The 23,962-nt window shown below is 33.4% G+C and overlaps 1 protein-coding gene across 11 annotated transcripts in view; it reads right to left on the reverse strand.

Moving 5' to 3' along the window:
- RhoGAPp190 (Rho GTPase-activating protein 190) overlaps nt 1–23,962 on the reverse strand; it is a 723,033-nt gene that overhangs the window by 386,641 nt on the left and 312,430 nt on the right. For all 11 annotated transcript variants that reach the window (XM_090410500.1, XM_090410505.1, XM_090410503.1 and 8 more), the window contains 2 exons: nt 23,222–23,423; nt 481–654 (listed from right to left, as the gene is read on the reverse strand). In XM_090410500.1, coding sequence (XP_090266626.1) covers nt 481–654; nt 23,222–23,423 — 376 coding nt within the window. The remainder of the gene's footprint in view (nt 1–480; nt 655–23,221; nt 23,424–23,962) is intronic.

The following is a 23,962-nucleotide window of genomic DNA, read 5'->3' on the forward strand; positions in this document are numbered from 1 at the left end:
ACTTCTGAATTTCTGTGAAGAGATGTTCACATTTAAACTATTTCTATGGAGAAGGCAAGCCTCATTCCAAGATACTGTGTTTCTGTATTTGGCTACAATCCATATTTTGCAAGAACAGGTGTAGTATTATCCAAAAGTTGGATGAATCTCCCATAAATAGTCAGAGAAAAATGTACGTTGGCGATTCAATATATAGATCAGTATTCCATCAGATGTTGCAATTTATGGAAAATGCTGATTTACCTTTCAGAAAACTGCTATGTTTCATGGCATAAGAATGAGAACTCCAGCTATTAAAAGGACAGTATTGATGTTAATCATGTATCTGGAATATCATCAAGATTTTAAAATAAAGTTTAGAAATATTTATAGGAATATTTCTAAAACTTATTTTAAAATCTTGACATTCTGGATACTATTTTGAAATTTAGATTTTACAGTAAACTTTAGATACAATTACCACTCTGTTTTTATTCTTACCTAATATCAGGATTTACAGCTTGTTCTGGTAATGAATGATAAATCTGTAGAAGACCTGCTCGTCGTTGTATGCTTTCAATTAGGGATTGCAAAGCCTGTACAAGATTAGCCATATCAAACCTCTGACCAGCAGAAGCATCCAGATTGCTCACATCTAAGAATGGACACTGGAGGCTAGGAAATAAATCTTATGTAACATTATAAGATTTCTTCTATAAATAAACAAAGCTAATACATACATTAAAAACTTATATTACTGTTCATAATGAAAAATTTTTAAATACGGAGGCTGTTCAATAAGTTATAAGATAATATTTATACAGAAAACAGATTACCTTTAATTGTCATCATTTACAAGGTCTTTTTCGAAGTAACTACTGTGAGATGCGATGCATTTGTCACAACGTTGCGTTCACTTCTTAAACACATGTTAAAGTCCGTTTTTTTTGAGAGTTCTTTCAAAACCGCTTCCGCAGCTTTTAAACATGCTTTGTTGCTTTCGAAATGGCGGCCTCTTAATGGTTTCTTGAGCTGAGGAAACAGCTGGAAATTGCACGGTGCGAGATCAGGGCTGTATGGAGGGTGTGGTAGGATATCTCTGTTGTTGTTCTGCAAAAAAAAGTCCACTACATCACCAGCAATATATGGCCTTGCATTATCGTGGTGCAATAAGAAGCCATTCTTCAGCAATGGCCGCTTCCTTTTGACATGCTGTACCATTGTCCGTAAAACATCCGCATAGTATGAGCCGTTTACAGTATTCCCGGATTCTACAGTGTGTTGGTAAACAATGCCTTCGTAGTAAAAAAAACATTATGGTCATAACTTTACCAGCCGATTTTACAGTTTTTGCTTTCTTGGGGGTAGGCAAAGAAGGATGCTTCCATTCACTGCTTTGTTGTTTCATTGTAAGGTCATAGTGATACAACCAAGCTTCATCTGCTGTAATGATGCGTTTTAAGAAGTTGTCACCTTCTTGTTCCAGTCTTTCTTTCCATTCTGTGCACACATCCACTCGATGCTGCTTTTGCTCCAATGTCAAGAGTTCGGGAATCCATCAGGCACAAACACGTTTCAGTTCCAAATGTTCAGCCATGATTGAGTGAACACTTCCCACAGAAATATTCAGGACAACATGCAGCTGGCGTACTGTAATTCTGCGATCCTCCTTGATGATAATCGCTGCTGTGTTGATCATTGTCTCTGTGATAGACGTTGAAGGTCTTCCCTCACATTCAAGATCTTCCACAGTTTGCCTTCCTTCCTTAAAAGTTTTATGCCAGTGAAAAACACTTGCCCTTGACATTGCTCCATTGTGGAAAGCTTCGCGTATCATGTTAAAAGTGTCCGATGCCGATTTTTGCAAATGCACACAAAATTTAATCGCATAACGCTTCCATTTCGACGACTGGTTGCGGCTCGTAGGCACGGCGAACCAAGCTTGCGTTTAGTCATGTGACACTCTGGCACATCAGCCCGTATACGCCATCTATCAATCTCTTTTGTTAATACAGACAGCAACATTTCTTTATTCCACAGAAATTAATATTGTGATGAGTGGTTTCACAACAGTAAAATTAGTCTTATTACTTATTGATCAACCCTCGTACATAGTAAAAAAAAGTTGCAGACCCTTGCAAAGTGGAATCAATATTACAAATTAAATTTCCTTGTTGACAAGTATGAGTAATTCAAGTACAGAATTATAAACTCTGATTATTATGCTTTTGGACAAACTGATCACTATTTTCTTCCAGTGCAAATGTTTTTAGTGTCTATTTCAGAACTGGTTAAATTCCGAAAAAGAGAATGCAAGAATGGACAGACAATATCTCAGCAAACAAGGATGTAAGCCAACATAACTAAAGAAATAATTACTAACAACTGAATAAATTAATAAAGATTTTCATTTAACCTAAAATTATCACTCTAGTATCTAGATGTTGTTATTGAGTCCATTGAAGAGCTTCTAGATATGACTGTGGATCTGTAGTATCCAGTGAATCTTAAGTATAACTTTCAAATTAAGTAGAAGAGAAACATTTCAAAGAAGTTGCAAAAATAAAAACACATGACAAGTGACATGATTTAAAATATACTAGTCCTAAATGCATCAATTTATTAAAGATCAGATAAGTTTTTAATTCTAAACAATTAATGATGACTATGAAATACGTGAAGCAGAATGATTTAATCACAGGAAAGATGTTATGTCTGAATAGCTGTTAACCCTGTTCATATCACAAATCCGCATATCTATTGAGTACTGCTAACACATTTGGGGCAGTGCTTCAAGTGCTTTAAAAATATTTCACACAACACAGAAGAGAAGAATCAGACTGATTAATGACCATCTTGGACCAACTTACTCCAACTGTTTTCTCATAAGTGTTTAGTATCTGCTACATGTACCTTCTATAAATATTTCCTTCACAGATATCACAGAACATATTCCATGGATGCGATAAGTGTTTTTTTTTTTCACCTAATTTTTATTTTTAAATATTTTTGATTTATTCTTATAAATAGTTCAAAACCCTACTCTAGAGACAAAACCTGGATTCAAGCCACTTGAGGTCTCCAATAAGTAGAGCAGCATCAATGATCCAACCAGTCTCTCTCTGTCTTTCTCTAACAAATCCAGTGAAATGCATGCAGTTGCCACTCAATATCCCTTCCAAGTCCAACTCCTAACTCCTCTTGTGAACTTAAGTTTCTCCTTTCATTCCTACTGCTACTGCATTCTGAAACATCCTGTGTTTGCCAAGGAATACAATACACAGGCTTTCAAATCTAATATGATCAAGTTCCTCCTTACTTAAACTTCTTCCCATACATCAAGGGTGTTCAACCCGTCAGTCGCGATCAACCGGTCGATTGTGGAGCAATTTTTGGTCGGTCTCTTGTGTATTCCTCCTTACTTACAAATTTAATTAAAACTGAAAACATAATATTTTATCATTCTTTTCTATTATTTTTAATTCGCTTTAAGTGTATTGCTATTGTTTATTTATTTTTCGTTAAAATCGTCAAATCAGTAATTTTCTTTTAAGTCCAGGTAAATGAATTAATTTGGATCAGTGGAAGTCAAACAGCGAGCCGAGTGAATAAGATTATAAGCAAAGTGTAAAAACTTGATTGTAGCTTAAATATTAAATATTCCAGAGCACATTACATTGATTTTTTACTTAGTCCCATGTGAATGTTGTAAAAAAATAAACTTTGTTTGTCTCGGTATAGATGTTTTTGTAAATAACTCTTTTGAAGCTAACTGTATATACTGCTTTAATAAGAATATGTTAGAGTGTTAAAAACAAAGGCAATGTTTTTGTCGCCGAAGCTGTTCATGGCAACATTAGAAAGATTGTTATTGAAACTTGTATGAGAAAGGGTTGTAGGCTCTAGTGTAAACATCTCCGAAATCAGTCAGAAAGAGTTCAAACAACTTTCCGATGGCCGGCAACTTACAATCAAAAGAAAGCGGAGGAGAACCAAAGGCGTGCCGAAACTTGAAACTTAAGATGAAAGACTCGTACCGATTCTTTGAGGGTTGTCAAACTTCATGCGAGGTCTCAGAGGAGGTTTAATAAAAAGGGACTGAAGCAAGCAGAAGAGGTCCCAGTTCCAGAATTGCTGTCAGAGAGGAGGCCACCCAGTCCAGAGTCGCAGTCAGAGAGACTGCCCAGATCAGATCCACGTTGCTTGAGAGAGGAGCTTCTCAGTTCGAGATGTCGCTAGAGAGAGAGAGAGAGACTACTTCTAGGCACCAGGCAAGGTTTCAAATTGCCGAAAGGAAGAGTTCCAATTGAGGGAGAAAAGTTTACAGGCCAGAGAGGGATCCAGCTAACAGCAGTTCCAGCTGATGAAACGGCAGAAAAAGAAGGCAGTCGCCCAGGCATTTTCGGCGAGCCCAAGAAAAGGCAAGGCAAATTTCCCAAAGCACCTTCACTCGTAAGATTTTCTTTTCACCGAGGGAGAGTACCCTTTTGCCAGAGCTGAATGACCCAATAGCCTGCTACGTTCCCGATAAGATGCAGCCGAGCCATAATTTCCTGAAGATCTGAGACTAAAGAATTGCCGTAGAACTTTTAGTGAAAGACATTTGACTGAATGTGAGATACAGAGCCTTCGTAAGTTTAAACTTTTATATAATTCTTGTTATAGTTGATACGAGAAAGACTTTTAAGATATATGTTTAATAGTATTAAGAAATGTCCATAAGAGAATCAATTGGCATGTTAGAGGTTGATATCAAATGTGTAAAGATAACTTAACACAGATTTAGGTAACCTCTTTACGAGTAAGCTTAGAGATTAAAAGTAAAAATTTGTAAACTGAGAGTAGGTAACCTTATGTGTTAAAGAAAGAAGGTTCTAATTTTTGCTAAAGAGTTTTTATAGATGGATAGAGAAAGCAATCTCCCTAACGTTAAAATTGTGTATATTTCATAGTAATGTAAATAATTGTCATTTGACTTTTTTGTTAAAAGAGTGCTGCCTGTTTGTTAATTTACAACTGCACTGTTTCTAAAATAAATCATACTTGTTGAGCGGGAATCTAAGTGAGTTCGCCAGAGCGTGAAATAAGAAAAAGAATAGACCACGACTGTTTATAAAAGTTTTAATGTAGGAATTTGTGTTAGAGAAAGAGAGAGAGAGAGAAATCTACCAGCCGTATATTTGAGTTTTTTTTTTTGCTAATCAAAGATATTAGTGGTGCAGTCTCATTTTAAATAAATTTTCTAATATCTTAGGCATAAGATTCTTAATGCGAAAGGTAGATAAACATAGCACGTAATAAGATAAACAACAGAGATTCTGAGAGAGAGAAAGCGTGCACAGCAAATTAGAATAACGGAGAATAAAGTATAGAGTAAAAGACATCACAAGAAATTAATAGAAATTACAAGTATACAAAGTTAAATAATAATAAAAGTTTACAATGTCACAGTAATGACTGGATAGCAAAAGTAGACGTATAACAAAAGCATATCGTATGCGTTGTGTTTAATTTGAGGATAATCATGAGTGTATCAAAGAAATCGAAGACTTGTCATTTTCACAAGGAATGGGAAACGGATTTTTTCTTTACAATGGTAAATGGAAAGTGTTGTTGTTTGATTTGTAATTCATCTGTAGCAATTCCAAAAAAAGGTAATATTGAGACACATTTTCGATCGCTACATGCAAAATATGAAGATTTTCACCAAAATTCCAAATATGTAAATCAAAAATTATAAATTTAAAGACAGGACTTTCTGGACAACAAAATATGATTTCGAAAGTAATAAATAAACCAATATCAGTCACTGTTGCATCTTTGAAAGTGTGTCATTTATTAGCAAAAACAAAAAAGCCTTTTACTGATGGAGAGTTAATAAAAGAATCGTTTCTTGCAGCAGTAGAATCTTTATTTTCTGATTTATCAATAATCCATTTCAATTTTATTTTTAATTTTAAAAATAAAAATGAAATCATTTCGAATATTAAAGATTTACAACTTTCCAGAACAACAGTTATGAAAAGAATTGAAATTTTAAGTGACAATCTGAATACTCAGTTAATGTCAGACATTCACCAGTGTGTTGTGTTTTCATTACAATTTGATGAATCAAATGACTTCACTGATATTGCTCAGTTAATGGTATTTATTCGCATAGTATTTCAAGGTTATTCAAGTAAAGAAGAACTCTTGAAAATTATACAATTATTGGGAAGGACTAGGGGAGAAGACATTTTTTCAGCATTTGATGAATTTGTGAAACAACACAAACTTCCGCTTTTTAAACTTGTGTCTATTACTACTGATGGTGCTCCTGCAATGATAGGTAATAAATCAGGCTTCATTTCATTATGTAAAAAAAAAAAAAAAATGATGACAAATATCCAGATTTTTTAAAGTACCACTGGATTATTCACCAACAAGTACTGTGTAGTAAAAGATTAAACACAAAAGATGTTTTGGATATTACATTTAAAATTGTAAATTCTGTTCGAGGAAAAGCCCTGCAACGGCAGTTATTTAAATTACAGGCAGATGATGGTAGGGAACTTGTGTTGTACAATAATGTTCGCTGGCTCAGCAGAAGTCAATTTTTAGAAAGATTTCTTATATTAATTAACAATATAAAAATTTTTCTTGATGAAAAAGGAGATATTTATCCCCAATTGAGTGATAAAAGATGGTTGTTACACTTATCATTTTTAGTAGATTTCTGTATGAAATTAACCAATTTAAATTTAGATTTATAAGGTAGAGATAAAAATTTATCTCTAATTTATCACTACAAATAACTTTCCGGCAATACTTACTTTTATTAAAGAAAAATATAAATGACCGCGAATTTAGACATCTCCCATATTTATTAAAATTTTTTGAACAAAATCAAGAAATGCTTCGCTATGATTTAAAAGAATTTATTCGTGAAATAGAATTAGTTGAGGAAGAAATACATTCAAGATTTAAAGATTTTAATAAAACTGAAATGATTGTATCTTTTATCAATAATCCATTTCAAGAAAACTTCAATATCACAGAAATTTCAAATAAAATTAGTGGGCTGTTTGATATAAACCAAGCTGAAGTAAAACTTGAGTTAATAAACATTCTGAATAGTCTACATTTAAAATCAATAGACAATGAAGTAATGTGGAAGTATGCACATGAAAAATTCCCAATATTAACTGATATTGCACGAAAAATTCTGTCGTGTTTCGGATTGATATACTTGTCAGAATCTGCTTTTTCAAATATGAACATCATAAAAAATCAATTAAGAAACCAAATTACAAATGATCATATGGAGGATTGTCTGCAATTGGCCAGTTCTTCATATCAATTTGACTATGAAAATATTGCGAGGTCTAAACAATGCCAAATTTCACATTAACTTTTATTATTTTTTTAATCAACCAGCATTTCCTATAACTTGTGAGTTTGTAATCAATTTGTGGTTTTTCTAACTTTGGTTTTCCAAAATAGAGAAAAAAACATTTTATTCCAATATATATAAATATATATATATATATATATTTTTTTGTATTAAAATAATTAAAAGTGATAAATAAATTTTTAAATACACAAATAAAATTTTTACTTGTTTATTTGTGCGTAATCAGATATCAGGTTGGGGGTGTTAAATTGTGAATGAAGAATTTTATGATTTATTAATACTTCATTCATGATTTAACATCTATTGTATTTCCTGAGCTAAGTTTGCTCCTATGTAAATTGTAAATTAAACACTTACTGTTAAATTTTTATTGAAATAATAATTGTAATTTTTTTTAGTTATTTATTTATTCTGTATAAATTCTTTATATAACTTGTAAATATATCCTAAATGAATTGTGATGTATGTTTTTTATTATTGTAAATGAAAGTGAAAGTAAATTTAAGCAATTCTGCTAATGAGATTTGATTGGTCACTGTCAAGGAAACAGTTATTTTTAGGTAGCACGTGAATACTGTATACAAAAGGGAGAAGCGAACTGTTATGAGCTGAACTGGTCAGAACCAGTTTTGGAGGGAAAGTGGAGAACAGAGTTAATTCGAAAACGAAAATAAGATATAGGGAGAAGCCTTGGAGACAGCATAGAGTGCAGTAACGAGTGGCAGAGGGAGAATTTATATATGCCGTAAATCGACTAGGAAGGACTGGGAATTAATAGGCATTTCGAATTATTTCTATGGGAGCTCTGATACTACGATAAACTCCAAATGTTTAGTGGAAGAAGTGCAGAAATGAAGTTGATAAAAAGAAGAAATTAAGGAATTAGTAGCTAACTTAAACCAAGTGCATCAAGATTTGTGTATTTCTGTGTCTACAATCCAGTTATTATAGTGGAAGATTTCTTTTGAATTGTGTTGCCATAAAGTAAAAGTCAACGAGAATTTCAAATGTGTCTATGCGATTTCGATGTGTAGAAGCAGTAACCTGGTAAGAGTTGCCCTTTCTATAACCTGTGAAGTTATAACTGTTAACTCCATCGGATATATTTTGACCTTAGCTGTGGTGTTATATCAATTAATGGTTGGATGTAAGATGTACTGAAGTACTTTCCCCTCGAAATAATAAGTGTTATGTTGTTCTAATAAGCGTTAGCTGACTGAGAAAGAATATAGTGTAGCCTGTCATAAAATCAATTATTGTAACATTAGGAAGCTTAAACTTTTAAGAACTATTCTCAACTTGATTGAATGAGCATAAAGAACTGATAAGTGAATGTTTGATGGTTAATGAATTGTAATTATTCTGAACACTTTAAACTGAGCTAATATATTTGTAATATGACTCATCTAATTCGATAGAAAGAACTACGTGAAAGAAATACTAATGCTTTAATAATTAAGAAGTGTTAACATTAGTCATGATCCTCAAACCTAATTGAGAAGTTATTAATGTCTGAATGTGAATTCTTTAATTTTTCAATTGAATAACTTTTGCAGATAGTTATGCTTGAATGTATATGTTGTACTATTCCACATTAAATGTTTTCTTTTGTTGAGTTAAACTTAGTGTTTGCCTGGTTTTCTTTCATTGCACCGCTCATAAAATTAATCGGACCTTTGCGGAAGCCTTAAAAGCTATTAATAACCTTGGCCTGAAAACAAAGTGGTAAAATAAGTATAGCTAATGATTGATTCCTCTATATTGTTTAGACTAAACTGAATATAGGGTGGCGCAGTATAATATAAATTTCCTTATATTCAGATAAGCATCAATCAACAACTATCGAAAAGAAATGGAATTTAAGGAGGTAAAGATAAGATTAATAAACCAACAAAAATGGAACAGTCAGTTAGGTAGGACGTTCCAGCAAGGGAACGTGATCTATATAAGAGAGTAGATCGCAGAATAACTTTTTATAGAAAAGTAGCTAGCATAGTAAAAAAGGTTGAACACCACTGCCATAATAAAGAAAATTCATTATTGAGTTTTCTGGTTATCTCTTCTACTTTAATTTGAAAGTTGTATTAAAGATACTCTACATAACAGAGTGAAAATATTATGTTAAATGAAAGGTGTCCTGTAAGTTATTCCAGTGTTAGTAATTATTTAAAATTTAGCATATTATGAAGAGACCATTTTTTTTTTTATTTTGCTTACAACCACAAAAGATAGTCAACTTATAATTTGTATCATGGATGAAATAAATTTTTTTTAGAATTTTTATATTTTTAAAAAATATTCTTGATTTATTTTTGTACATAGTTCAGAACCCTACTCTAGAGACAAAACCTAGATTTAAGTCACTTCAGGCTTCCAATAAGCAGAGCAGTGGTTTGACACAGGGAGGATGAAATTCATCTCCCATCTAAGGACAATTCCAAATGTTCATATCCAATTAAAGAATTTATTTTCCTTTATTCTTAGTGCCAAACGTAGTATACATGCAACTGCATTTAAAATAATTAACTATTACTACAGTATACATTTGTAACCTGTTTGCTTTAAAGTTTCCATTACAAGAGCTTACACACTGTTTTCTGAAACAGAGTGAAATATCTGCTAATTAATATTCAATTAAATGCTTTAATATTTAAGTGTTGTTCCACGTTCTTTAAATTTAGTGGTACCTTGTTTTCCACTAAATTTAACCACTGTTGCACAGAGTTGAAATCTGTCAGATTTTCTATTGTTCTATCTCACAAAATGAAATTTCTCTTAATTACTATATAATTAATTAATGAATTTTATATTTTAGTGTAGACAACTTTGTAAAATGATGCATATCGAACAGGTAACACAAAGCAACAGATTTTGCTAATTACTTCATTCTTAATGATAAACTATTTTGCACCCACAATATCAAAAGAACTCACCAGGATTTTTCTTAGCTTAACTGGCTACTTTATTCTTATACACCACTTTCTGCCTTTACAAACCGAGTTACCTTCCTGGACTGCTCTTTGTGCAACTGATCATTACCAACATTCATCTTGCATTGCCTCCACAGTGCCTTCTTCCAGATTTCATACAAACTCTTCATTCATCCATTTTACTCCTACCTTGTTTAGCCATTTCAACTATGAATTATACTCAGACATCATTGCTATTAAATAACTCTTGATTAATGCTCATGCAGTGTGTATGCCCTTCCCACTCAACTCCTCTTTCCATGCTATAGTTCCCAGCTGTCTCCTAAGCTTTCCACAATCACTGGTCTTGTAGTTCCACATATATCCCTTGTTTATAGTTCTCATGACTTGCTACAACCCAGGTGATCACTCTAGCTAACGAGGAGAAGATTAGACACTCCATTTACACCCACATACAATGATATATCGAATAAAAGACTTTTAATCCTCGTGTGTTCTTCATGACGTACTGCCTAAGATTCCCGAGTCCATTAAGAACTCGAGAAATCCATGCTCCTATCACTTCATTTCCAACAATATTGCCATAATTGAAATCACCATAATGATCACCCTTCGCCTGATTAATAAGCCAAGGTGCCCATATATTTCTTTGTCTCCACTTCTCTCCATTCCCTGACCTGTAGCAACTCCGCAAGCAAATGTTTTATTCTATCACGCTCCACTTTACACCATACTGCTTCAAAACCATAGCCACTTTCTTTTTTCAATTTGTATCTCAACTTTGTGCAGACATAATTCCCCTGCTATCATCAGCAGCACTCCTCCCTTATATATTGCTTTTCATATCTTTACAAAAAAAGATGATATCTCCCCATTTCTATTCCCATGAAGACATCATTCTCATCCAACCACTGATTCCAACTATTATTGCATAAACTCAATCAATGCAACACTTATCTCGCTTATTTCTGATACTCCTGGCATTCGTAAATAAGCATAACAATTCATTACTTGGTCTATAACTAATCCTACTCATGCTGTCCCCCTATCTGTGACTTCTCATCTGCACCTATCTGCTCACCATACCCTTTGTCCCATATTTTCCCTTTATTTGTTTCCTATGTTGACCACATGCATTTCTTACTACTTTCAGAATTCACTCTCCTTACAGAGTATCTCCCTGACTTACCATGGCTCACTCTGTGTCCAACTTTCATTCCTGTTCTCTTCTCCATTCATAACCACATTAGTGCCACCCGGCCCACTTTCCTGCTCATTTACATCATCTTTGACCTCCACTAATACCTTGTTTGCATCACTCATTACACTTTCTTCCAGCAGCAACCTTTCCAAATGACTGACTCTAAAACAATTCAGATGAAGTCCATCACTCCTATATAGTTTCATTTGCTCCTCAGTCTCATCCCACACATTCACAAACTGCGCTCTTTTCTCTTTACACATTTCTCTCCACTAACATTCCATTCAAGATCCTCACTCTTCATTGCAACTCATCATTGTCATACCTGAGCAACACATATACTACTTAATCAGTCTTCTAGACTGAACTTTGTTTTTCACAACGAATTCCTATAAACAATACATGTTCATAAGAACCAGTTCTTTATCAGGTCTTTTTTTCAAAATACAAAACTTTTAACTTCCATGGGACTATGTAAAATTTGCTATTTTAGCATATATCGTTCCATTCATTTCTCTCCACTAACATTCCATTCAAGATCCTCACTCTTCACTGCAACTCATCATTGTCATACCTGAGCAACACATGTACTACTTAATCAGTCTTCTAGACTGAACTTTGTTTTTCACAACGAATTCCTATAAACAATACATGTTCATAAGAACTAGTTCTTTATCAGGTCTTTTTTTTTGCAAAATACAAAACTTTTAACTTCCATGGGACTATGTAGAATTTGCTATTTTAGCATATATCGTTCCATTCATTCTCACTGCTTCAGTGGTTACAAACATTCCTATCTTAGGCCACTTAATTACAAGAAAACAAATCCTTTACCAGAGAATAATAGTTTCTTTTACTACTTTATAAATAAGATGTATCAAAGCCATCATTAAAGCCATTTTACAGTTCTGATTTCACTAATTCCATCACTTGTTCCAAGAAAATAATCGGTATCAATAGTGTCCTCCTTGAGAGAGAAGATGAAACTTTCAATTTTGCATTTCTTTGAATGTTTAAATAAAACATCTACTTAATATCTCCTTTTATTACAAGTCCTCTTAATACATTCCACTGTCCAGTTTTTTGATAACTTCTATGGACTGCAATCTCAGCCTTCCTTTCTCTCTCTCTCTCTTCTTGTATTTCTTCATTACCCAGGTACGGTACCAAACCCTTCTTCTGTCAGTGGTCCATCACCCATTCACCTTATCAGTGAGCATTCACACTTGTTCAACTAAGCGGCAGGCAAGAAGTCAGTGGCTGACATGTTATCATCATGACCGAAAAGAGAATGTTTTACTAGGGATGTGCTCAAGTGAGATTTAGCCAAAGCATACTGAATTAAATGGCATAAACAAATGATTTTTTTTAAAAGTATACTCATTAAAAATTGATTAAAAACTTTTAGCGAATATTTTTTGTTCAAAAGATTTGTTTATAAAATATATTTGCGATGATCAAAATTTAATTAATTATCAATTATGGTCTAATATTTAGCACCTTGGTCAAATTGCAGAATGAAGAAAGATTTAAAAAATGTGAAATGATTATACTTTACCTAATCATATTACCATATGAAAATTAATGAATGAATAAATAAATATATAATATCTATCGAAGTCTTGATTTGCTTCCCCAGCCAATAATTCGAGCCCTACCCAAAGGCCTATGAATTGTGGAAATACCTTTTGAATGTGAATAGTGTGCTGTAAAAAGAGGCCTTTTGCAATTGCCCAGTTTTTAATCCATCTAACTTGAGTGCTTCTAGATGTTTTTTCAGTGTTTTGGGGATATGGGAACAACTTTCATTTTCTTTTGCCAAATTTGTTCAACTTAGACCCGCAACTTGCAATACTTTGTAATTTTTTCAGTTTCTTTTTCGTCAATTTGGCTATCTCCTGGTACGATATTTTGATAAATTGAACACCCTTGTTTTCACTTTTTTCAACCACTGCTATATTCAGTGTGTTGCATTCCAAGTTATATATATATATATATATATATATATATATAAGCTTGGAATGTAACAAACCATCTGACCGGCCAAGAGAAAACACTGTGCCCTGCGGAAATTTAGTATCTGAGTTTTGGCAGACGCCATTAGTATCATGATAGTTCTTTAATTGTAATGAAATCTGCATGGGGATGGGAGCGTGTGTTGGGGGGGGGGGGGGGGAACAAAGTGTTTGTTTTATGATATATTTGAAAAAACAATAATGAAAGAGAATGCTAGGGTTGGTTGGTATATTTGAATTACTCAAAGGTGTGTTGTGTCCCATTTTATTGATTATAATTCTATCTAGTGAAATTCTGCTTGTCTATATTCAACTTTTATCTATGTACGAGATATCACCCCAAAATATAAATATTTTGGCTATTTCTCCCCTTAGTGTCCCTAATATTTATATTATACTGCGCCTTTTGGGACATTTAGTTTGAGATACAAAATACACAAACAAGGAGCAATTACTAAAATATGTCTGAATGTGAAACAATATTGCAGTCGTGACACTTTATCTCGTTTTTTAACACATTAATTTCCAGCATGATTAGGTTCGTACGTTTTTCAAGTGGTGCATTGGGCAGCAATTTCAGACAACTGTTTTATCAATGAACAAAGGTTTATTAAACTCATTAACATGGTACAATTCAATTTCTAATATAATTCAATTCAATACTAAGAAAATATTTACAAAATAACATTAGCTTATCACAAGTAATTTGGCTATGATCCTATATGAGTAATGCGATCATGCCGCCATGGCAAATTCGACTCATACAATCATATGTATAATCCCTTATCTAATTAACACTTTAGCTAACTTAGTCTGAATACGCTATATGCTGTAGCACATGGACATATGTAATCAATTCACTCTATTTAACTATCCAAAACTATGTAGATTAAACTATCCTTTCACTGTACTAACACATAACTTTGACATTTAAAACTTTCCTATAAGTTACAATACACATGCAGAAATTTCAGGACACATAATTACTTATATAATATTAATATTAACAAGCATACTTTCATTATAATCAGTCATGCACTGAAGTCCTAGTATAACTTTCCTTAGTCTCTTCAACAGTTCAGTAATAGAATAATGATAACAATTACAGACGACATTCAGTTAACATGAGATTTTTACAGTACCTTTTTCTCTTGAGTTTTCTATATTGGCCTCTACCTTTATCCGATTATTCTATCCTGGTATGATCTCTCTAATAATCTGTTACTCCTAAATTCTTTTGGCACTAAACTGTGCTCACACGATCTTAACTTTTCGTACTTGAATTATGGACACTTTTAGAATCATCTATACAATGGCTGTGAAACTCGCCATGTGGACACCGACTTCTTTACAGATTTCCTTTTTTTCGTAGTTGTCACTGGATGATGAAACACATAGATAATATCTTCTTTCCTTTAGCTAAATGGCATTCTTCGTTTCTTACCATAGGAAATACGGAATCGAAATCCTGCTCACTTTTGTTTCTTTGTTGTGACGACGGAGATAATTCCAATCCCGCCACCCAGGAATAAGTGAATTTATGATGGCATAAAAAAAATCTCATGAGGAGAGGGAAAGAGATCTGCTTGCAAAGTATAAATAGCTTACCAATAATAAACAGCTGCTGCATACATTTGATAGTTCAGTAAATAATTATGGGGGGGGTTTCAATGAGCTAATAATGTTGATCAGGTGATTCATTGAGGCATGGCAGGAATACATGTGGGTTGATGGAGCAGCAAATCATCTGCTGTTTTATTTATATTTTGTTTCCAAAGGATTCCCTTTTATTTACTGAGGATTAGTAAGCATTTTATACAGCAAAATCATACATAATATCTGAACAATATCGGAATTATCCACACTTCCACAATTCCTACTTTTTGTGAATGGCTCTTCTGTCTTAGCAATAATAGATATCTTACATATGCTGGTATTTTGTGGTAGATCAACTACTTCTTATTATACATAAAAGTATTCACTATTATTCATGAATAGATAAATGTTTACTATGTGTGTTGTTCCCAAAGACTGGAACTAAAATATTCCTATTAACACATTCCAATCTCAAGAGATGCTGTACTGCAAAAGCAAGAAAAACAAGTATCTTCATTTATCACTAAATGTAGTACAGAAACATTTACAGTCTATGTACTATATTTAGCAATGAGTGTGATTAGAGACAACTGGAATGACACTCATAATGGAAACAAGCCCACCAACAAAACCACACACACATACACAGAGAGAGAGACTAGACTGCATGTGTTCAAGCAAAACAGATTTATTCAAACATTAAACATAGTTGCTAACTATACACATTTGTCCTAATATCCTCTTTCAAATTTTCAGCTCCAGAAAATATATATAACAGCTGTTTATAATGCAGTCACTGGATACAGAAAGCACACAATTTATATAAAGCAAAAAATCAGTTTGAATTACATTTGTGATATTCAATATCATCAAGATAATTCACAAATAGAAAATTCTACCAAAAAAAATTGCAACATGCCATATAAGCTTTGTGAAAATGTGACTGCCCGATGTGGAAGCAGCATACATACGCTAAAGCTAGTTCCTGCCAGGGGGGGTTATGCACCTGCAGACATTGCCAGGTGTGAATGTGAGTAATTATCAAAGAAGAGCCTAAATGTATTCATTTCAGCATTGAAAAATAAACAGCTCAATCCATATTTCATGCACTACTTAAGAAACTTGAAAATTTTTTAAGTAGTGCAAGCTAAGGTAACTTCAATGGTGGGATTGTATTTTCATAAACTCTCGTCTTTATTCAAGATTCTAAATTCGCTACTAAATAAGAATGTTCATTAATAAATCATATTGCTGTTTATTTTATATTGCAAAAATGAAAGGATTTTCTTTGATAAAAAGAGAAAACAAAATTTTGCTTTCTCAAAATATAATAATTTTCAAATTTTTAAGATAAGAGCCGAGATGCTTCAATTTGAAATAAGTGAGATATTATAATGGAGGATATTATGGATCTATCCACATTTTATAGCCAAATGTAGAAAGAAGCATAAAATAATTCAAAATTTACCAGATAGCTTGTATAGTTTGCCCACTGATTAGAGATCCTTCGACACTTCTGCGCATGTCAGAAAAAGGAGAATCCATTCTGATAATAGGGTAATCAATCTGTCTTCTGGGATGAGTTTGTTTATTATTACAGGTCGGAAAATTTGGCTTTTCTTTTATGAACATTGCTGTTTTTAAAGTGTAACTATTTTGCTTGTATAACAGTTGGAAAAATGCAGGTAGAGTATCAACAAAATTAAAAACGGTATAGCATAAAACAAAAATTTAACTAAGTTTATTTTTAAGAAAGTTTTCTATAAAATAAAAATAATGATACATAAAAACAAAATTTTTTTCAAATGAACTTAGATATTCTAACTTACAGTTGAGAGAACTGAGACACTTTAATGTCCTAAACCGATTAATTATTTATGACTTGTTGTGACTCTTAACAAACCCATGAAAAAAAAAAATGTTGGAAAAAAATACCATTATCAAATCCTTTTAATTTTCATAGTCATCTGAATCGGTGTTCGAATCGCCATCACTTTCACTTAAATGATCACAAAAGGTTCGCATAATTCTTCGATAATTCCGTCTCTGTCCCAGCACATATTTTCCAATGAGGTGACATGAAAGCAATATTTTCCCCAGTTTTGAACTGTAATACTTTCAATTGCCTGTTCTGAAAGTTCATAAAGTGTTGACATGTCAATATCCCCAGTTACGTTGCAATGGCGAATGAAACTTTTCACTTCTCCCCAAACATACTCAATAGCATTCATATCGCAATGATATGGTGATAGCCTCAAAGCTAGAAATCTATGGTCTTTGAGCATCATGTTGAATTTAAATAATTTAGTTGTGGGCGAGTTTCCTCTAACCAAATTAAGCAATTTAATTTTTTGCATATCTGGGGAATGAGAAATGTTATTTGCAGAGAGACAATCCATAACTTGCTTCTTATTAGACCAATTTGGAACTTTGTTTAATCGAATAGAGTGATATGAAGCGTTATCAATTATAACAACAGCATTTTTAGGAAGGTTTGGAATCAGTTTTTCTTCTGCCCACTTTTCGAAGATCGTAGAATTCATTTGCCTATGGTAATCTCCAGTAGTTGAATTGGCTTTGTATAGTAAGTTTGAATTCGGTAAAAAAACCATTTCTCCACCTGCACACAAAATTATTATGCGTTGCGAGGAATTTCTGGTTTGTAGCACTCCACATTCTTCTTTAGCCTGCCAACATTTTCCATAAGTTAAATTTCTATCAATCCAAGTTTCATCTAGATACACAATCGGTCTTTTCTCCTCCCTGAAACATCTTATTGGTCTCAAATACTGTGTTCTAGATAAAACAATGTCACCTCACTTCATGATAAGTTCCCTTTTATTCTGGTACTTTTTAAAACAAAATCCGATTTCATGAAGTATTTTCCTTAAAGTTTCTCTTTTCCAAGGAAAATTAATTTTTTCTTTAAGCACAGGAATCAATTTAAGAACAGTTGGCACTCTTTTCTCGACCACGTAAAATTCGTGAATGGTTCTTCCTATAACGTCTACATCAAAATCATTCAAAGCTACGGTTTCAATGGTTTTCTTTCTCTGGCATTTTTTTTTTTTTTTTTTTAAGATTTAAATTTTGGCTTCCCTTCACTTTTTGATACCCTACGAATTCTTTTAACAGTCGACCCGGATATGCCCGCAATTGCACTTTTTATGACTTGAGAAAGGGGAACAAGGAAACTACTTTCTGATGATTCTTTTCGCAGAATGTCAGCACATTATTCAATATTCTTTTGCAAGAGCTACTGAAACGTTTAACAACTTGTTGACTGTACTGGATCCATCATACAAATTAATAATAAAAAAAAATGCAAAAAAGCAACAACAAAAATCAAGCTGGTACTAGTACAGCGACAGACAAGAAAGCAAGTGATTTCGCATGTTGGCGACCAATTCGTACATCCTTCATTTCTTTCTTCCCTTCAGTGAATGAATCGACTATTTTTGACAAAATGACAAGGAGAGACCTACAAATGGTGGGTGAGCTATAAGAACATAACCTTCTCATAAGCTTTTAGTAAATTTCCAAAATAAAGAAAATTTTTCTGCATTTCTTAATTTCACTTGTTTCCACATTTTGCTATAAAATATAGATGAATCTGTAACACTGTATATTATAATATCTATGCAAGACAAATATAAGCTTCTCAGCTCTATAGTTTAATATTTTATTATACCCCAACCTAATGAATACTTATGATAAATCTAACTTTCTGACACAGCTTTAGTTATAAGCATTAAATGAGTTTTTGTCTTCACTACTGATTGTAATTTTGTTGAACTTGACCTGGTGTTTCAGGCTAGTAAAACTTTTTCGATGTATTAATATGAAGTGAATATAAGGGTAGCAGGTGCAGTTTGTGTTGTTTAAATAGGGCAGCCAAAGCAACTCCAATTACAGTCTTGTTCTCATATGCCAGATGGTAAATTTTCAAAATTTCACTTTCTTTCTACATTTGGCCTATAAAATGTAGATGGATCATCATATTCTCAAATGGAAACTATCATTTAATTTCAAAGAGAACACTGTATTTAGAACACAATACAGCATAAAATTCAGAACAAATATTGCACTTGTTTCTTCAAATAACAAAAATATTAACAGAATTTATTTTGAATTATGAAATATAGAGAATTATGGATTTAATAATCAAAAGAAATTCATGATAAATTATGATGTAGGAAAATTAATTTTTTGGTGTTTTTGGAATAGCATATGTGTGGCTTCTTCATAAACATTTCTGACTTCAGAAAAAAACTTTTTCAAGGAATAAGCTGGTAGCTAGTGACCAAAGAATTTTCTGAGAAATTCTGCTGTGGAATGAGTTTACTCACTACCCGTGGAATCCTTCTCTTTGAACGGTCAAACAAGATAAGGGAGGGCTTTTCCTGACTGGTTGTGTTTGTTATAGTCAATGTAACTGGAATTTTTCCTGCTTCAGCTGTACGATTACCTAATCTTTCTACTGATTGAGATAAAGCCAAATATCTGAAAAACACACTAAAGCAAAAGTGAATATTCTGTGCATCCTTACTCTTTATAATGAATAACTAATATCACAGTATGCTTGACAAATGTGAATCACAATAAAGAACTATCGAAATTATTATGACAATTAGAAATTGGTAAGTACAATAAATTATTATTATTACTATTAAGAGAGACCACCAGGGAGTCAGGGACTCATTGAGGGAGGCCAGATACCACACACACCTGATATCATACTTATTCTTGAATTCATTCACACTGCTTGCACTCACAACATCCAATGGCAATCCATTCCAAACATGCACTACCCTATGAGAGAAAAATCTAGCCCTTAACCCCTTCTTAGCACATTCATTCTCAGCTTCTAAGGATGCCCTCTTGTCCTTTCTGCACCCTCCATAAATTGAAAAATTCCATCAATTGAAATCCTGTATGACCCTTTCAGAAGTTTGTAAGTCTCAATCAGTCACCCCCTCTTTCTCCTGTTTGCAGTCTACAAATTCTAAATCTATCTTCATAATGATGGAATGATCCTGACATCATTTTTAACACTCTCCTCTGCACTCACTCCAATATATCAGAATCACAACGGAAACAAGGGACCAGACCTGTGCACAATAGTCCAAGTGAGGTCTTATCAAGGCCTAGTAAAGAGGCAAAAGGGAATCCATATCTTTACATGTGACTGTTCGTTTCAGCATTGCAATTATCTTTTGAGTTGTATTTGCAATTTTTGCCACATGGCCCCTGAACTTCAAATTCCTATCTACTAACAATCCAAGGTCCCTAGCCTTATCAGTTTTTTCAAGCATAACACCAATATAATATTTCAAGCCCCACCAATATAATACAACATTGGATACCTAATCATGCTGAAGTGAAAGACTTCACATTTACTGACATTGAACTGACATCCATTTTCCATCTTCATCAAATTCCTGCCATGTACCCTCAAGGGTTGTGCAAAATATGATAGCACTACATGAAAAATTTATATCCACATCCTATATCTTGGTCTTCCTCTGGTTCTTTTTCCTGCCAACCTGGCAGAGACCACTTGTTTTTGCTAATCTTTCCTTTCCCATTCTGTTGAAGTGACCATACCACCTAAGATTAGCTCTGCTAACGCATTCCTATAAATTATATTTTTAGTTTAATCCTTTATCCAAGTGTAAGCAACCAAAATTTGTGCCTGAAGTATCTTCAGGACTGGGGAAACTCGTGGCAAAGGTGGACTGAGTTCTCATCATTTTCCTTAGTATCCCATAATGCAAAGCACATTTCCTTGTGGACATGTATACTGCAATGCATTATGGGAACAGTCACTACCCAGACCAGTTTCGACCTTTACTAAGGTCTCTTCAGTGGGAGTCAGTCCCAGAGCTGATACCAAGGTTGAAGCAATGCAGAACTCATATTTCCATATGGCAGTTGCCAAAAGGTGTCACTCCAAATTATTAAATTACTCTGGATTAGAGACAGATGTTGGAACTTTGTTTGCTTACACTTGGATAAAGGAGTAAACTAAATATATAATTTATAATCTAACCAAGTGGGAAAAAACTTCCAACATCTGTCTCTAATCCAGAGTAATTTAATAATTTGGAGTGACACCTTTTGGCAACTGCCATATGGAAATATGAGTTCTGCATTGCTTCAACCTTGGTATCAGCTCTGGGACTGACTCCCACTGAAGAGACCTTAGTAAAGGTCGAAACTGGTCTGGGTAGTGACTGTTCCCATAATGCATTGCAGTATACATGTCCACAAGGAAATGTGCTTTGCATTATGGGATACTAAGGAAAATGATGAGAACTCAGTCCACCTTTGCCACTGTTGTTGATGTTGGAACTTTGTTTGCTTACACTTGGATAAAGGAGTAAACTAAATATATAATTTATAATCTAACCAAGTGGGAAAAAAATTCCAACATCTGTCTCTAATCCAGAGTAATTTAATAATAAGGTGCGACACCTTTTGGTGGCATATGGAAATATGAGTTCTGCATTGCTTCGATCATAATGCATAGAATTATACATGTCTCTGCAAGGATATGTGCTTTGGATTATGGGATACTAAGGCAAGTGATGTGAAGTCTTAGCTTCCTTATACGAGTTTCCCCAGTCCCGAAAATATTTCAGGTGCAAACTTTGTTTGGTTACACTTGGATAAAGGAATAAACCAAGTATATAATTTCTCGGTATCTTTAATTTACAGAGACATGTTGCAAAAGTATGCTAAATAGATCAATGGATCAATTGAATGTTACGTCAAACTTGGAAATATCAAAGTTCATATTTCCAAGTTTGATATTCCCAGATCTAAACTACTGTGCATAAATTTGATCAAGTGGCTTTTTGGGGAAATGTGGAAGTGGTGGAGAGGATTCAGAGGAAAGTGACCAAAGGGGTGAATGGGTTGGTGGTATTTCCTATGAAAAAAAAAGAGGATATGATACAAACACGAGTTAATAAAGGGATTTTCATGACTCATGATCACAGTGGAAGTTGAATAACAGTATGGTTAGCAAGGATAAGACTATTCTTTGCTTGGAACAGTGAATGAATGGAGTCATGAATTGTGGGCAGAACATTCTTGACCAAAGTGATCATGAGTTACATTATGCCACATCAGTTACTTCTAAATCCTTTACACCTGTGTGGAAAAATATCTTCTATCCTAATACACTTAATGATAAAATACGTCCATGGACTTTTCATACAGTGTGACCTGAACCGTTATGAACAAACTGGGCATACTACTGAATATGACTTGAAGCACATATGAATTAAATCCAGTTTCTTCAAAGCTGGTAGCATGACTTGGCTGAACATATTTTATCTATGGTCCATGATTTTGGAAGAAACAAATAACAATGCTTCATCACAGTTCTAAGTAATCTGAAATTATCAAACTTCTTACAAGGAGATTCTTCATAGATCAAATCTTAATATAAACCAATATGCATCTTATGGATATCAAAGATGATTTTAACACGTTCATTGCCAAGCTGAAAATTGGAATTTCGTGTGGTGGCCAAATTTTTTTTTTACTTGATAGTGATGTCCACACGATAACACGTGATCGGCCGTTTGGTGAGAACTCGCATCAAGCGATATCGCGTGATTGGCAATGAACGTGTTAAGAAACAGAACAGTTTTAAGAAAATTAACATCTACATTTAGAAAGCATTATTACTTAGACATAATTCATACCAGTTGTATCCATCTACCCTACTGCTTTCAGGTTATATTGCTTCATCAAAATTCTTTCCTTGTGATTATGAGGCAACTTAGAAAGATTTTAATTTACCAAAGCATGATAATAATTCTACACCTACTTATTTTTAATGTTATGATTACTGATTCCATCAAGTTGCATTCTGCAAGTCCTTTTACCTGTTAATGGTTAAAATCACAAGAACTCTCATAATGTTAATCATTGTGGATAATGAAATATAAACATAAATAAACAAATAATATTACAGTTCATACCAAAATTTCTATTCAAATAAAGATACAAAACATCCGAGCCTTTAAGTTACTGTTTTCTTTATAGCAGAAGTGAACTATTGAAATGTATACTAAAATTTAATGAAGCATACCTTTTAGCCCTATTTTGTCCTTCTTCTCGAAGGAACATCAGATCTTTTTCATTAATACTTGCATCAGCAGCAAAGAGTATTACGATGGGCAATCCATGAAATGGCAACCTATCTTCTTGTTCCAAATTAGACAAAAGCGTCTTTTCAAGGCTGTCACGAATATATTCTAAAGTCTGTGGATTTGAGTATACACAGAAGCAACCTATGGCAGGGAGGGGGGGAAAAAGTAATTATGAATTAAATCAATTGATGGAGGTGACTGTCATGATAGCAAGTACATTTATAATCAACCCTCTCATTTTAACAAACTACTGAAATGCCTTATCCAAAGTCTGCAGAATATGCTGTTAATCAAAAGAAATTTTCATATAACAAACAGCTAGAACAAACTATAATAGAGTTATGTCTCAAAATGTCTGCTGTCATGAGATTGCAATGTAATAAACTTCATTTAACTTGAAGAGATACAACATATCTAGACATTTGAACTTAAAATTTTTGAATTTTAGGCACCTGTACAAAAAAAGTGGGCAATTAAGAACACGCACACGTGTACATAAAGTATTTAATTGATTCCATGCAATCTGTGTGTGTGGGGGGGGGGGGGGTGCATATAGACACTAATTGTGTCTATATGTATGCTCAGCTTCAGCTTATCATACCAAACTGTTCAACAGATGATTAATTATGGTATTTCATTTAGACCTTTTGCAGATTTGCAAAAGTAGAACAAGTGAAATA

Source organism: Typopeltis vanoorti, chromosome 20, assembly GCF_054136105.1.
Source record: "Typopeltis vanoorti isolate ZY-2024b chromosome 20, IOZ_Tvanoo_1.0, whole genome shotgun sequence".
Classification (NCBI taxonomy): Eukaryota; Metazoa; Arthropoda; class Arachnida; order Uropygi; family Thelyphonidae; genus Typopeltis; species Typopeltis vanoorti.